At 53.8% G+C, this 14,320-nt stretch overlaps 1 protein-coding gene across 11 annotated transcripts in view; it reads right to left on the bottom strand.

The window, feature by feature from the left end:
* Arhgap23 (Rho GTPase activating protein 23) overlaps nt 1-14,320 on the bottom strand; it is a 102,210-nt gene that overhangs the window by 33,910 nt on the left and 53,980 nt on the right. For 10 of the 11 annotated variants that reach the window (XM_063270144.1, XM_063270145.1, XM_063270143.1 and 7 more), the window contains 7 exons: nt 13,453-13,596; nt 6,043-6,360; nt 5,510-5,571; nt 5,177-5,307; nt 4,234-4,355; nt 3,794-3,949; nt 92-170 (listed from right to left, as the gene is read on the bottom strand). In XM_063270144.1, coding sequence (XP_063126214.1) covers nt 92-170; nt 3,794-3,949; nt 4,234-4,355; nt 5,177-5,307; nt 5,510-5,571; nt 6,043-6,360; nt 13,453-13,596 — 1,012 coding nt within the window. The remainder of the gene's footprint in view (nt 1-91; nt 171-3,793; nt 3,950-4,233; nt 4,356-5,176; nt 5,308-5,509; nt 5,572-6,042; nt 6,361-13,452; nt 13,597-14,320) is intronic. The other variant, XM_008768199.4, reaches the window with a different exon arrangement.

The raw sequence follows: 14,320 nt of genomic DNA, 5'->3' as shown, positions 1-14,320 counted from the left end.
GAGAGAGAGAGAGAGAGAGTGTGTGTATGTGTCAGGGAGTGTCAGGAATGGAGTGGATAAAGTGCCCCTCCCACTCCCACCCACTACTCACCGTCAGTGAAGAGAGGCTCTGGCAGCTTGCGGAAGAAAGCCTTAAGCAGGCTGCTGATCACGTTGAGGTCCTGCCAGCGCTAAGGAGGAAGGGAGATGTCAGGACACAGGCAGGATCCCAGGGGCCCACATTCCCATGTCCAAACCAGCCAGGCCATTAAGTCCCCAGGCCTCCATGCCTGTCCAGAACACATACTTGACTCCTGCTAGCCCAATGGGCTCAATATTGCCTGCCACAAAAAGCAAGAGGGCTCAAATGTGGGGAACGGAAATCAGGGCAACTACCCCACGTGAGTATGCCCTAGACCTCTCTGGTGTATCTTTAAGTGTCAGGCCCAGCGCCTGTCTCCCGACACACCCCAGCTAAGAGTGATCCTCTGAGCACGATCCTCACCCAAAGCCCAAGAGTGCACAACACAAGGCTCACTTGTTGCCTCCTTCCTGCCCTAGGACAGCACATGCTGTCCCCTAGTGGAACTCTCCACCCCCGCCCTGCACAGGAATGCCACCCATGAACCCTACTGCCGTGTCATCTGTACCACACACCGATGTCCTTCCAGATGCTTCTTCCCTTGACTTCACTCTCCCCAACGAGACTGTGCTCTGAGGGGCTGGGAACCCTAAGTGTGGGGTGATTTTGTCCCCTGAGGTCTTCCATTTTCATATGTGTGTATACACGTGAGCACGAGTTTGGGAGTGTAAGCGCTCATTCATGCATGCAAAGGTCTGATCTTTCTCTGACACTCTCCACCTTATTCAATGCACCAGGTCGTCTCAATCAAACCCAGAGCAGCATCAGGGTGTCTCAATCAAACACAGAGACACCATTGTGGCTACCCTCCTTAGCCAATTTGCTCTGGAGATCCCCTGTCCACCTTCTGAAGACTGGAACTACAGGTGGGCTACCATACCCACCCAGCATGTACATGGATGCTGGGACTCTGGACACTGGTCCTGAGACCTGCTCCGCCAACGCTTTAACCACTGAACTATCTGCCAGCCCTTCCAGTGTTTGCATGTTGTGCATATGGGGAGGTCAGAGGACACAGTCTGGGAATCAGTTCTCTCCTTCCTCTGTGGGTTCTGGGGAAGTTGAAGCCCATGAGGCTTGCTCAACAAGCACTTTTACCGCTCCGATTCTCCAGTCAGTTGGGCTATTCTGGTTTCCCATCTGGGTTGAGGGAGCACCACACACGTAGGAGGATAGAGGCCAGGGATGGTGCTAAATTTCCTCCAATACAATAACACACACACACACACCCCTCAAATGGCCACAGAGCTAGGCTGCTCTAATAATCTAGAGGCACAGACAGTTCACTCTGTCCACCAGGGGGCACCAACACCCTCCATGCTGTAGCTAGGCGCTAGGCTTATGATCTACTTCTGAGTTCCTATCTCAGAACTGCCCAGACAGCAAGAAAACAGAATAGGCATAAAGACACTCGTCACAAAGAGCCTCAGCTCTGTGCCAGAGCACCCAACCCCTCCCCATCACCAGCGTGCACTCCCCACCAAGGCAAAGACGAAACGTCACCTGTTGTGAGGCCTGCTCCCAAACTGTGCACCCCCACACTGCACGCCTGCTCACCCTCCAACTCTGGCCCTCTTCTTCCTGCCTAAGGCGAGCTGATGTGTTTCACTGAATGCTGACCCGGTCTGTGGTGGTTCCTACAGGTCCATCTCTACTCCTGCCTGAGGACTGAGCACCTCTCCTCTCCCTCTGAGCTCAGCCTCTGGTCTCCTCTGACAGTGTCTGGTCCCACACCAGCTTCCTAAGAGCTCTGTCCTTCTGCCTTTGCAAGCTGGAATCAGTCTGCCTTTTCGCTTGGTCCCAGGGTCACATGACCCCACTTAGTCAGGGCCTGAGGATACTGCCAACCCATATAGGTGACGTACCATCAGCCCAAATTCAAAGGCCACGATCTGACTCATCCCCTCCTTCAGTCTCTCCTCAAGCCATCCTGTTCCCCATGCAGCTACCAGCCCTCCCTCTGGTCTCCCTGCCTGTCCCTCCTCTTCTCTCCCTGCTTCCATTTACCTCTCTGTTATCCTGACCCTCAGTGACCCCAACACTTCTGCTTCTTTCCTCACCCTCTACTCTCGCTCTTGCACTCACAGCTCTTCACAAAGCCCCAGCACTGCTCGCCCTCACACCCTACCCTTGGCTATGTTCTCCCAGGGTAAGAACTACTACAAGCTCCTCACTGTCCACTGGCTCCAGGAACCCATCACTAGCCCTGGGTCTTACCATCCCCACCCCAAACACAGAAGGTGTGTCCACCTTTGGTCCAACCCTCAAAACCTTCCTTAAACAATGCTGTCATTCCCTGCCACCTCTCCCACCTGCTCTCCCACACCCTCAGGAGCTCTGGAGGCTGCCCCTGCTCCAGCCCTCAGCAGTCTCTCCCTCCTCTTATACACAAGTGCTCGGTGGCAGGTCACTTTTTTTTTTTTTTGGTTCTTTTTTTTCGGAGCTGGGGACTGAACCCAGGGCCTTGCGCTTCCTAGGCAAGCGCTCTACCACTGAGCTAAATCCCCAACCCTGGCAGGTCACTCTTTTCTCTTGTCTTTGATGTCGCATCTATTTGTCTCCCCTCTCAAAGACAAAACTACTGTGTCACAGGGCCTATGGTGCCTCACTTGTCAGATTTGTGGCTCTCCCCCCAAAGCCCTTGTCATTAGAGCCCCTTTGGTCAAATAAAATCTTACACAAAAATTGAAAGTGGGCTAGCGAGAGATAAAGGCGCTTGCTGCCAAATCTGATGAGCTGGCTGCGTTTACTCCCCAGGATGCACATGATGGGAAGAGAGAACTTCCACACATGCACCACAGTGTACATAAAGTCCATGAGGTGCCCCCAGCAAATAAATGAATGGATGTGAAAAACTCCAAGGTAATATTCAGAGCAAGCAGGGTGGCCCTCGATCCAGCAAGGGAAGGAGTCTCGACCTGTGCGTCTCTTCAAAGCCCCTCTGGGAACCCTCAGACTCCAGGAATCATTTGAAAACTGCCAATCATGCTACACGCTCTGTGGTGTAGTGTCAGCCACCTCTCCGGTCTGCTCTCAGCTTCAGCCTCTCCTTCCAGGCTGTGGCACTGGTGGCTGGCTACCTTGAGAGCAAGGTGCAGCATCCCCTTCCTCCAGGCCAGGGCTCTTTGGACCTCAGCAGTCCATGGAATCCAGCCCATTTTGCCTGGTGCTAAAGGAGGGAGGGGAGTAAGGGGAGGGAGGGAGAGCAGCAGTAGCAGGAGGTCCAACCCCCACTCCTCACTAGCTGGCTCTCTTAGAAGTTGAATTCCCAGAAAGTGTTCAGCCCTCTCTCTGCCCGTATTCGTATTTGAGTTTAGCTGACAGAACTCGGCTGTCTTAAGTGCTCATACAAAACTGTCACCCAGCCAGAGGAGGTCTACCCTGCCAGTGCACGTATGGATAATCCCAGCTCTTGGGAGGCAGAGGCAGAAGGATCAGCCTGGGCTACAGAGAGGACCCTCTCTGAAAAACAAAACAAAACAGTTGCCTCTGTCTCAGTACCTAGCAGGCCAAAGCTACATTTCTTTTTGGAGATGCCCGCTGGGGCCGGCCCACTGGGCAGGCTTTCTCCTGCCACCTGGACGCTCTGGCCCAAGGACAAACATATAGTGGAATACCGGTGAATGCGACCGAGCAGTCCCTGGCCTCCACCAGCGGCCAAGCCACACCCACCTCATCCTGCAGGTTGATGTCACTGGGCCCACGGTTGAGCTGCTCCTGCAGGCTAGACACCACTGCATTGTTGCCAGGTACCCGGTAAATGCCAGTTGATTCCAGTCCCCGTGCCTCCACAATACGGCAGCAGGCAGCCACGATCAAGGGGACACGCTGGGAGTACAGACATGGGAGAAGCGTTAGGGATACGGCTGGGGTAGGAGGGCTAACTGGGTAGAGCACTAAGACCAGAGCTGCTATCAGGACACCCAAGGAGATGAAGTCCTTACAGCCTCCACTTAAGGGTCAGAACTAATATGAGCCAGTGACTCAGAAGGTGCAAACCAGGGTGGGCCTCAGTTCAGCGGGGCCCTCTGCAGGACTCAGGGTTCCCCTCAGCTTTGTTCTCTGCATTGGCCTTCTATGTGCTGCCTGCTTCGAGCACTGTGGAGACCCACCTGGTTCTCAGTGGCAGGCTGGCAATCCTCCAATCGGATCCCAAATGCCCTTGGGGCGGCCTTCTTGTTCTTCTTGATAATGTTGATACCCCAGGGGGTTTTGGGAGTTGTAACACTGTCTTCTGGGATGCAGAGAAAAAGAGAGCTGGGGTCAGCCGGAGGCGGCCAGAAGGGTCCCACACATTCAATGCCAACATCCACACACTAGGACATAGGGACTTCATCAAAGAACTGGGGAGATTGAAAATTACACTGGGTGAGAGAAGGCTTAGAGGGCAAGGTGACTGGCCCCCAGGAAGGAGACCATGGCTCTATAAGGGTAGTTGGTAGTCTCAAGGACAGGCCTGGGGGATGAGAGTGCATCCCACATTTTGACATGACCAAAGGAAATGCTTTTTTCCTGCTGGGAGAGAGAGAGAGAGAGAGAGAGAGAGAGAGAGAGAGAGAGAGAGAAAGAGAGAGAGAGATTGATTTTAAAGATTTTAAAAAAGTGTGTGTGTGTATGTGCGCGTGCGTGGGCATGTGTGTACTGGGGGTGCACATGAGTGCTGGTGCCCACAGATGTCAGGGGTGTCAGATCTCCTGAAGCTGGAGCTGCAGGCAGCTGTAAGCTCTGAGAAACAACTCAGGCCCTCTGGAAGCTCTTTACTACTGAGCCATCTCTCAGGCCAAGGAAGTGGTTCCTAGCAGCCCAGAGTATAAAGACAGAGCAGCCTGCAGAGTGAACCTCTCGTTCCCAAAGGACACAAGCAGAAACCAGAGGGCCACCCAACAAGAATGTTGTGGAAGCAAAGCAGGATCCAGACACTTCCAGCCCCGAAACCTTGAGGCTCCAGACCCCTCCTAGGCTCACACTTAAGGCTGAAAGCAGTAGCAACCCTGGGCACACAGAGGCAGAGGCACTGCCCAGCACAAGCACACACTGTGCACCCAGCTCTCCTACCCTTGCTTCCTGCGGGCTGGTCCTGAGTTCTGAGGCCGCGGACTGCAGTCTGCTTGAGGAATTCAGACTTGAGGCCTCCCAGGCCCCGAGAGCCTTTAGGGGAGGAATCGGCTTTGGGCCCAGAGCTATGGCTGCAGAGGGGAAAGGGAAGAGGAAGGGTGTCTTCATCTGGAGTGGCCCAGCATGCCACTTTCCCTGGCTTCCAACCTCTCCAACTAGAGACAATTTGCTTGCCTCACTTCTCTGAGTGAGGGCTAGAGATCTCTGCCTCGGAACTTCCAACCCCACAGGATTTGCTCCCTGCCACAGCTGCTCCGGGAGAACTGGCCTTACCTCACTTTGCGATAATCATTAAGCTTCTTGCTGATCAGAGCTTGGTTGGCACAGCCGGGGTCCTGCAGAGGGGGGAAGGGGAGGAGAGAGAAGCCACATCAGGGCCCACAGCCCACCCCACCAGAGTTCCTCCCTGGCCCCTGCCTCAGCATTGCCCCTAGCCACCAGGTGGACAGCATAGACCCGGATGGACAAAGGCCAGGGCTGGCCTCCCTGGGACAGAGCTTGCCCACGGCAGTGCCAACAATGACAGTAATTACTGTCACCACCGCAGCTGTTATTGTATGTACTGGTCACTGGGCCCTGAGGATGCCAGCTGCCCTGCAGCCAGTGCAGGAGTCTGTTCTGTCCTCAACCCCAAACTCAGGTGGGCAGTCCCACGGTAGATTCTTGATAGCTCTTTTCCTAGGAGGGAGTGAGGCTCAGAGTGGCCACCCCACATTACAGCAGCTGAGAGGCAGCCCTGCCCTGCCCTGCCCTGCCCTGCCCTGCCCTGCCCTGATGGCCCACTGGGCACAAGCCCAGGGCCTCACCTCGCCCTCGGCCCTGCTGTTCTCCCGGATCGCTCTGATCCAGCCCAGCATGTCATCCCGATCCTCAGCCTGAAAGAGATATTCACAGAAGTCAGCGGTGGTCAGCCGGAACACGTGCCTCCTCTTGGTCTCGCTGTAGGAGATGTCCACCAGGCAGGAGCCGATGCAGACGGGCGCCGCCTCGTCCTCACCTGCGCCGGCCGCCGCAGCCCCCGCAGCCGCCGGCCCGGGCTCCCGCCGCTCCTTGCTCAACGAGAGCGAGCGCGCCCGCAGGACGGCATAGACGCGCTTCCACTGGCGCAGGCCGCCGCCCGCTTTCTGCAGGGAGACACAGGGTGGGAGAAACAGGGCAGCGGTGAGAGCCAGGCCTGCCACGGGTCTGCCAGAGGCTGAGAAGCAGCAGGCCATGGGCTACAGAGAAGACAGACCCTATCCACCCCACTCCCTCCAACAGCCAACCTGTGGCCTCTCAGTCCACCTGCCCTGACTCTACCTACCACTAAGACCCCCAAGATGTCAACTCCCACCTACTCTAAATGCCAGCATTGTGAGGCAGGGACCTGAAAGGGAATCCAAGAAGGAATAAGGCCCCCAGAAGCATAAAATTTCACCAAGCCCCTGGGTGTGGTGGTGCACACCTTTGGTCCCAGCACTCGGGAGACAGTTAAGCAGATTTCTGAGATCAAGGCCAGTCGGATCCCTGTGAGTTAAAGGTGAGCCCGACCACCGCCTAACTGAGAAACCTTGTCTTGAAAAAAAAAATCTTACCACACCATCGCTTGCCTCATACATCACCCTCAACAAAACTGTGATGGCCAGGAGCTGCCCACAGTCTGGGGAGGCTGCTCTCCCAAGTACCTTGCCTTTCCCTCAAGACCCCACTAGGGGCGCCCTACCCAGAAACCACTCTTAGGGTCACTTGGGAGTGGGAGGCTGCTTCCAGCCCTTAACTAACTGCTCCACGGTATCCGACACAGGCAGCCTCTCTTCCCCTTTTTAAAATATATTTATTTTGCTTTTGTTTTTTTTCCTTTCCTTTCCTTTCCCTTCCCTTCCTTCCTTTTTTTTTTTTTTTTTTTTTTGAGACAGTTTCTCTGTGTAGCCCTAGCTGTCCTAGAACTCACTCTGTTGACCTCACTGGCCTCAAACTCAGAGACCTGCCTGCCTCTGTCTCCCGTGCTGGGGTTTAAAGGCATGTGCTGCCACTAAGATTCTTTCTTGCTTTCAGTCCTCCTTCTATACTGTAGTCCATTTTATTTTATTCTATCTTATGTGTATGAGTGTCCTGTCTGCAGGCACGTGTGCCACGATTGTGCCTGGTACCTGTGGAGGGCAGGAGAGGGCAGCAGATCCCTGGGACCTAGAGGTGGGGATGGTTGAGAACTGTCGTGAGGTAACTAAGCCTGGGTCCTCTGCAAGGGGACCATGTGCTAGCCCAGTGGGGGTGGGAGGGGGCACAGGCCTTTAATCCCAGCACTTGGGAGACAGAGGCAGGCGATCTCTGAGTTTGAGGCCAGCCTGGTCGACAGAGTTCCAGAACAGCCAGGGCTATGCAGACAGACCTTGTCTTGAAAAGTCAAAAGAAGAAACAAAAGGAGATGGTGTGCTCCTAACCACTGAGCCATGTCCCCAGCCACAACCTGTCGTTCTTTCCTAGTTGTATTTATATTTCACATGCTATCCCGTTCCTGTTCCCGTTCCCCCATCCCCCATCCTCCCTCCCCCTGCTTCTGTGAGAGTGTTCCCCCTCCCACCCTCCCACTCCTATCTCAACACCCTGGCATTCCCCTACACTGGGGGAACGAGCCCTCACAGGACCAAGGGCCTCTCTTCCTATTGATGCCCGACCTGCAGTTCTTTCTTCCCTAGAGTAAAGTACTACTTGGAGACCTTTGTCTGGAGATATGGTGGAAGGAGAGGTGTGCCGAGCAGGCAGCAGCCAAGGACGACACTAACCACCCACCTATCCAGACCGCACCCCACAACAAAGCCTGAGTCCAGGGCCAACAGGCATCAGACAAGGAGACCGGCCTTGCGGTTGAGGCCTCAGGGCTTTGTCCCGAGCTCTCCTCACCCTGCACACCTGCTGCAGGGACCCCATGCACACCTGTCATCAGCCATCTGCTGATCCCAACTCTACAGCTCCAGCCTGCAGTAGGCACCAGCCCAGTCCTGAGCGGCTTAAAGCCTGCTGAGCAACCGCAAGCCCTGCCCAGAACTTGCGAGTAGCATAGGTGGGCCCCGTGTTCCCTGTTCACTACAGTGCATGAGTCTCTGCCCTCAAACCTGTTCTCCACCCTTGTGCCACCTTTTCCAGCTTGGTCAATCCGCCCAGTTGCCCCGAAACCTGGGAGTTGCCCCTGACACCTAGATCATGAGAAATCAACTCTGCTCCTTTCAGAGTATCACCTGCCCGCACCTGGGTGCCACCATCCTGTCCGCTTCATCCACCCTCTCACCTGAACAACAGCGCTGACCTTGCCAGCGCCCCTCACCTTGGCCCTCCAGGCAACAGCCCTACAGTCAGTCATTCCTGCAGTGAAAGGCTCTCCTTTGGGTAGCCCCTTAAAGCAAACAGAAGGTCGAGGATCCATGCCAACTGCGAACTCAGCTCCCTGCTGCTTGTGTCAAGCCACAGGCTTTTGCCTACCAGTGACTGCCTTCTTTACAGCCTGTGTACTAGATGCTTATTCTCCTGCAGCCCCCCATTTATGTATATATTTGTGTGTTTATTTATTTTAAATAGGTGGGGAATGTGGGTATGCTGTGGCATGCTAGTCAAAGTCAAAGGACAACTTGAAAGAACAAGTTCCCCTGCTCCACCATGTGCATCCCAGGGCTTGAGTTCACTCATCCGGCTTGGCAGCAGTCTCCTCACCTGCCGAGCCATGTGCTCCCCCCTCCCTCCTCCCCTCCTCTTCCTCCTCCCTCTTCCTTCTCCCCTTCCTCTTCTATTTTATTAATTTGTTTGTTTGTTTGTTGTTGCTTTAGAGATTGAACCCAGAGCCTATACATGTCAGGTAGATTCTGCACTGGGCTAGATTCCCCAGCTCTGTCTGTCCTGGAACTCACTCTATAGACCAGGCTGGCCTCAAACTCAGAGAACTGCCTGCCTCTGCCTCCCAAGTGCTGCATTAAAAGTGTGCACCACCATGCAGGGTTGTGCTTGAACTCCTAATCTTCATGCCTCTGTCTCCCAGGCGTTCAGCTTCTCTCATTCCTTTCTGTGGTTGCCTCCTTTACCACCGGCTCCTTGGTAAGAAGGGGCCTCTGGCCGTTCCGTTGCCCTGCAGAGAGTCCCATAAGCTCATGTCCTGACTGTGGGTGTCCTGGCTACATAGCAGGCTGTGGGGACAAGTGCTCCAAGTCCAGGGCTAGGTACAGGCCAACCGTTCATTAGCTAACATGGAGTCTGCTTTATGTCCTGATTGGGGGTGGGGGGTTCCAAGGCCCTCCAGAGAGCAGGGCTGAAGCGCCCATGCCCAGCTTCCCTTAGGCTGGCCTACCATCCCAGAGCTGCTGGGCTAAGACAGTGCCAACTGGAGCAGCCCTACCACTAATGTAATAAATGAAGACTCTTGTCCCAAGAGAATAACTGTTAGCATGAGGTGGCCTGGGGTCCCTCGAGATAACCCTGAATGAGCCAAGGCTTTCCCAGTGTCAATGTTGCCACAACAGATCATGACAGTTAAGCAGCAAATGTCCGTGTTATGTCCTCACACAGTGGCTCTGGTGAAAGGAGCGCCTCACACATGCACCTCCTCTGCCTGGCATTGGTGTCTCTGAAGGAGGCTGAGGATGGGAGAGGGAGGCGGGACTACTGGTGTAGATGGCACGAGGCGCCCCAGACAGACCCGGGTCTGCAGCTGACTCCAACCCCAGGACACTTCTTTAGTTCCCAGCTGTAGCACCAGGTAAACAAGTGACACTGAAGCCTCTATACTTCAGAACTGCTCAGGGAGCCAAGGAGTCAATGCCTGTCTCTGCCCAGAAAACACTGAAGCTGGGCTACCAGGGTCACCCAAAGCTGGGGCCAGGCTCCCCGAGAGAAACAGCACGAAGATACCTTTCTACCATGCCTGGACTGAGAGGTGCTGTTCCCACCAGGCTCACACCCCTTCTTGGAGTGACTGCCATCTTCCTGTATCTTTTTAATTTCATGGTCAGCCTCACTTTCCCAGTTCCCATTTCCTGTCAAGATTCCTGTGGTGGCAGACTGGAGAGATGCTCAGTGGTTAAGAGCACTGGCTGCTCTTTCAGAGTTCAATTTCCTGAGTTCAATTCCCAGCAACCACATAGTGGCTCACAACCACTTGTAATGGGATCTGATGCCCTCTTCTGGTGTGTCTGAAGACAGCGACTGTGTACTCATAAGTAAAATAAGTACAAATCTTTAAAAAAAAAAAAAAAGATTCTGCGGTGATGCACACACACCTTCCATCCCGGCACTCAGGAAGCAGAAATAGGTGGATCTGAGTTCGAAGCCAGCCTGCTCTACAGAGTGAGTTCCAGGACAGCCAGGGCTACACAGGGAAACCCTGTCTCCACAAATCAAAGGCAGGGGGAGGGGAAGGGGGAGGGGAAGACTCTGCTAGGTCCTTGCCATCTCCTTCTCCACAGGTGCGTGTGGTGCAGCCCTGGTGACTAAGGTGTGGGTCTCCGTGTCCACCATACCTGTGTTCCCATTCCCAAGATCTCAGCCAAAGTATGTGTATGATCACACAGCTCCAACAGAGCTTCCTCGCCCCAGATCCTCCCCTCAAGGAGCCAGAGGCTCAAGGGAGAGGCCCCCTGCCAGCCAAGCCAGGAGCTAGGATCCTTGGCCTATCCTCTACCTTCCTTAGCCCCAGAGGTCATCAGGCAACATTTACCCCAGAATCTCTTACACAGCTCCTGGTCCATCCCAGGGCCTTGATCACGCGAACAACCGCAATGATATGGACTCCTTCCGGCACAGACACGCTACTATCCTACATCACACATCTCTGCACTTTACCCCGTATCTCAGGACAGAAAAGTCCCCCAGGTACCAAATTCCCACTTCACCTTCTACCACCTACTCTGGGCTCCAGCCCACCCGGTTCCTGGCATAACTCTCAGCCTCCCTCCAGCCCTCAGTGAGGGTCTTCCCCGGATACTCCCTCCCGCCACTCCCTCTCCACTACAGACTCCACGAGCTTTATTTATCATAACCTTCTAGATATACAAACCCCACCCTGCAGAGCCCCTAAACTCCCTGTGCTGTGACTGTCAGTGCACCTGTCATTGAGGAGCAATTAGCACTTTCTCTGTGGTCATCAGCCCCAAGAGGACAGGACTGGACAAGCTGGCTCCCTCAGCGAGGTCACTAGAAGCTCAGCAGACCCTCAGGAGCAGGGCTCTGTGCCCCCTGGCCTACGTAACCCCCACCTCGCCCCTCTTGACTCATCTTGTAGCTCAGGGGACTTAAGTTTGCTCCTGAAGCTATATGCACACAACGTGTGGCTGTGTAAAAATTCAAAATCCGTTTCAGAGTTCATTCTTTCCAGGTTCCACCCTTCAGGACCCCTTCTACAGGTTCCACAGCCATGGATTTAACCAAATGTGGATCAAAAGCACTCGGAAAAAAACAAAAAAAAAAGCACCTGCAGGGGTTGGGGATTTAGCTCAGTGGTAGAGCGCTTGCCTAGCAAGCGCAAGGCTCTGGGTTCGGTCCCCAGCTCTGAAAAAAAGAAAAGAAAAGAAAGGAAAAGCACCTGCATCTGTACCAAGGGATCCAGATGTTTTCCCCCTCCACATTCCATAATCAACCCACGGTAACAACTATTTACATAGCCTCACATAGTCTGAGACAACATTCGTCACCCAGAGATGAGGTACAGTGTCTGCGAGGATTGCGTAGGCTGCACGCAGTACCAAGTTGCTTTATAAAAGGGGCTTGCGTGCCTGTGAACCTGGTGCCCCCCATAAATACCAAGGGAGCCCCGTAACAGCAGTAAAACAGAAGAGCAGCAGCCCCCAAGTGCCCAGCTCTGTGGGCACCCTCGGTTCACTTCCCCCCACTCTTTCTGCAATGCTAAGAATGGAACCCAGGCCCTTCCATAAGTCAGGCAAGAGTTTCTGAGGCACAGCCTACAAGAAACACTTGGAACTAGGCCCGCACACCTGGTAGACAAACATTTGCCAATAGCCTACATCCCCAGCCCTTGATTTACAGTTTACTTTGAAACAGAATGTTAGTAAGTTGCTAAGGCTGGCCCTGAACTCATTCAGTAGCCTAGACAGGTCATGAACTTTCCATCCTCCTGTCTCAGCCTCCCAAATGGCTTAGGTTACAGACCGGACTCACACAGCATGGCGCACCCTGTTCATACCATGTCTTGTAAATGCTTGGGAGCAGGTTTGGGAATGTGTTAGTCAGCTCCCCTCATAGACACTGAGTCATGAGCATTAGGTTCTGAGTCCTCAGAGCAGTAAGTAAACCACGCCATTAAGAATCAAGGCCGGATCTGTCTAAACCACCCTGCCTCCTTTTCTCCCTCTCTCCAGCCCAGGGCTCCAAGCCTGGGACTCAAGCTCCAGCCTGAGAGATTAGAGCCCCACCTTCCCATCTGAATCCTATTTTCCCTCCTGCCCCTTCCTCACCCACTCATGAAGGCTCTGACTGGATCTTGCGGTGGCTTCTTTTTTTTTTTTTTTTTTTTTTTTTTTGGTTCTTTTTTTCAGAGCTGGGGACCGAACCCGGGCCTTGCGCTTCCTAGGTAAGCGCTCTACCACTGAGCTAAATCCCCAGCCCCCTTGCGGTGGCTTCTAAATGGTCTTCTTATGCCTGTGCATCCCTCACTGGAGCACCTCAGGAAGCCGCGGGAGCACTTGAAAGCTCTGGCTCTAAGAGCCCCAAGGGGCGGGGCTGGGGATTTAGCTCAGTGGTAGAGCGCTTGCCTAGCAAGCACAAGGCCCTGGGTTCGGTCCCCAGCTCCGAAAAAAAGAAAAAAGAAAAGAAAAAAAAAAAAGAGCCCCAAGGGTTTCAGTTGTTAAACTAAGCCTGCGCCACAAGGACCTCATGGGCCCGAAGAGAACAGGCCTCTGCCTCCTTTGCCCGTCGCTCATTCATGGTCTTTCAAGAATGGCTCGGTCAGGACTCCAAGCCTTGCTTGCCGTGTACTTCCACAGCAGAAGCACCTCTCTGTTAACCTCCTTTTCAGGGCTCAGTAAACCCTCCTCCCCAGAAACTCTTTCTGGCATCTAACCTTGATTCCTCAGGCTATAGCCTGAAGTGGTTTTGTTGTTGTTGTTGTTTTGTTTTTTGTTTTTGTTTGTTTTTTTGGTTTGGTTGGGATCAGACGCTTCAGGGCAGGTATAAGAGAACCTGGAAAGTTCTGCCAGAGCCAGCTTCCATCCTGCCGGTCGTCCTTCCTCAGGCCACCTTACCTTCCCCTTCTTGGTGAGGATCTGCTTATAATACAACCAGCCTTCTCTCCTGATATCACTGAAGGTTGCATCTGAGAGGTCAGAGGTTGAGTGTCGTTTAGAGGGGGCTTCAGCATCTTCAGAGGTGCCCCAGCTATCTAGAGACTGTAGGGAGAAAACATTAGGCAATTTAGGATGGCTCCCATAGTACCAGCATCTCAGGAGCCTCATGGACCCCTGGCTGCCACACCGGCCTGGAGTGTGTCTGGGCTGTACACTGATGTGCTGTGTGACTTCATGGGCCTTGCTTGTCCTCTCTGGACTGTTTGTGTTGAGGTCATGAGACCTCATGAAGAAGCCAGAAAGAGGGGCTGGGGATTTAGCTCAGTGGTAGAGCGCTTACCTAGGAAGCGCAAGGCCCTGGGTTCAGTCCCCAGCTCCGAAAAAAAAAAGAACCAAAACAAAAAAAAAAAGAAGCCAGAAAGGAGGAAAAGGGCTGGACCTGCCAGCAGGACACATGGCTCCCAATGCTGGAAAAGCTAATCTGGGCCTTCCTTCAGCTTTACAGCCTCGAAGGAATTGAGGAAGCAGGGGAAGCGACTGTGGCAATAAGGAGTTAAGTAAATAGAGGAAGTGGGAACATCAACAAAGACCAAGTAGTGATGGGACAGGGAGTCAAACCCACCAGGAGTTAAACAAGAAGTGATGGTGTCAACAGGAATCCAGCCTCAGAGCTGGCGTGTCCAGGGAGAGTTGTAAGCTGAGGAAGTGATAAGGGGAGCAGGTGGCCCTGCCTTGAAGGTGCTAAGCTAATAAAACACACGTGCATGTGAGGAAAGTGCACAAATGACCACAAGGAGACCGGAAAAGGCACGTGGGTGAGGCTTCA

This window comes from Rattus norvegicus, chromosome 10 (assembly GCF_036323735.1).
Source record: "Rattus norvegicus strain BN/NHsdMcwi chromosome 10, GRCr8, whole genome shotgun sequence".
Classification (NCBI taxonomy): Eukaryota; Metazoa; Chordata; class Mammalia; order Rodentia; family Muridae; genus Rattus; species Rattus norvegicus.
The sequence above is the reverse complement of the archived record's forward strand: the minus strand, read 5'-3'. Positions and strand labels throughout refer to the sequence as shown.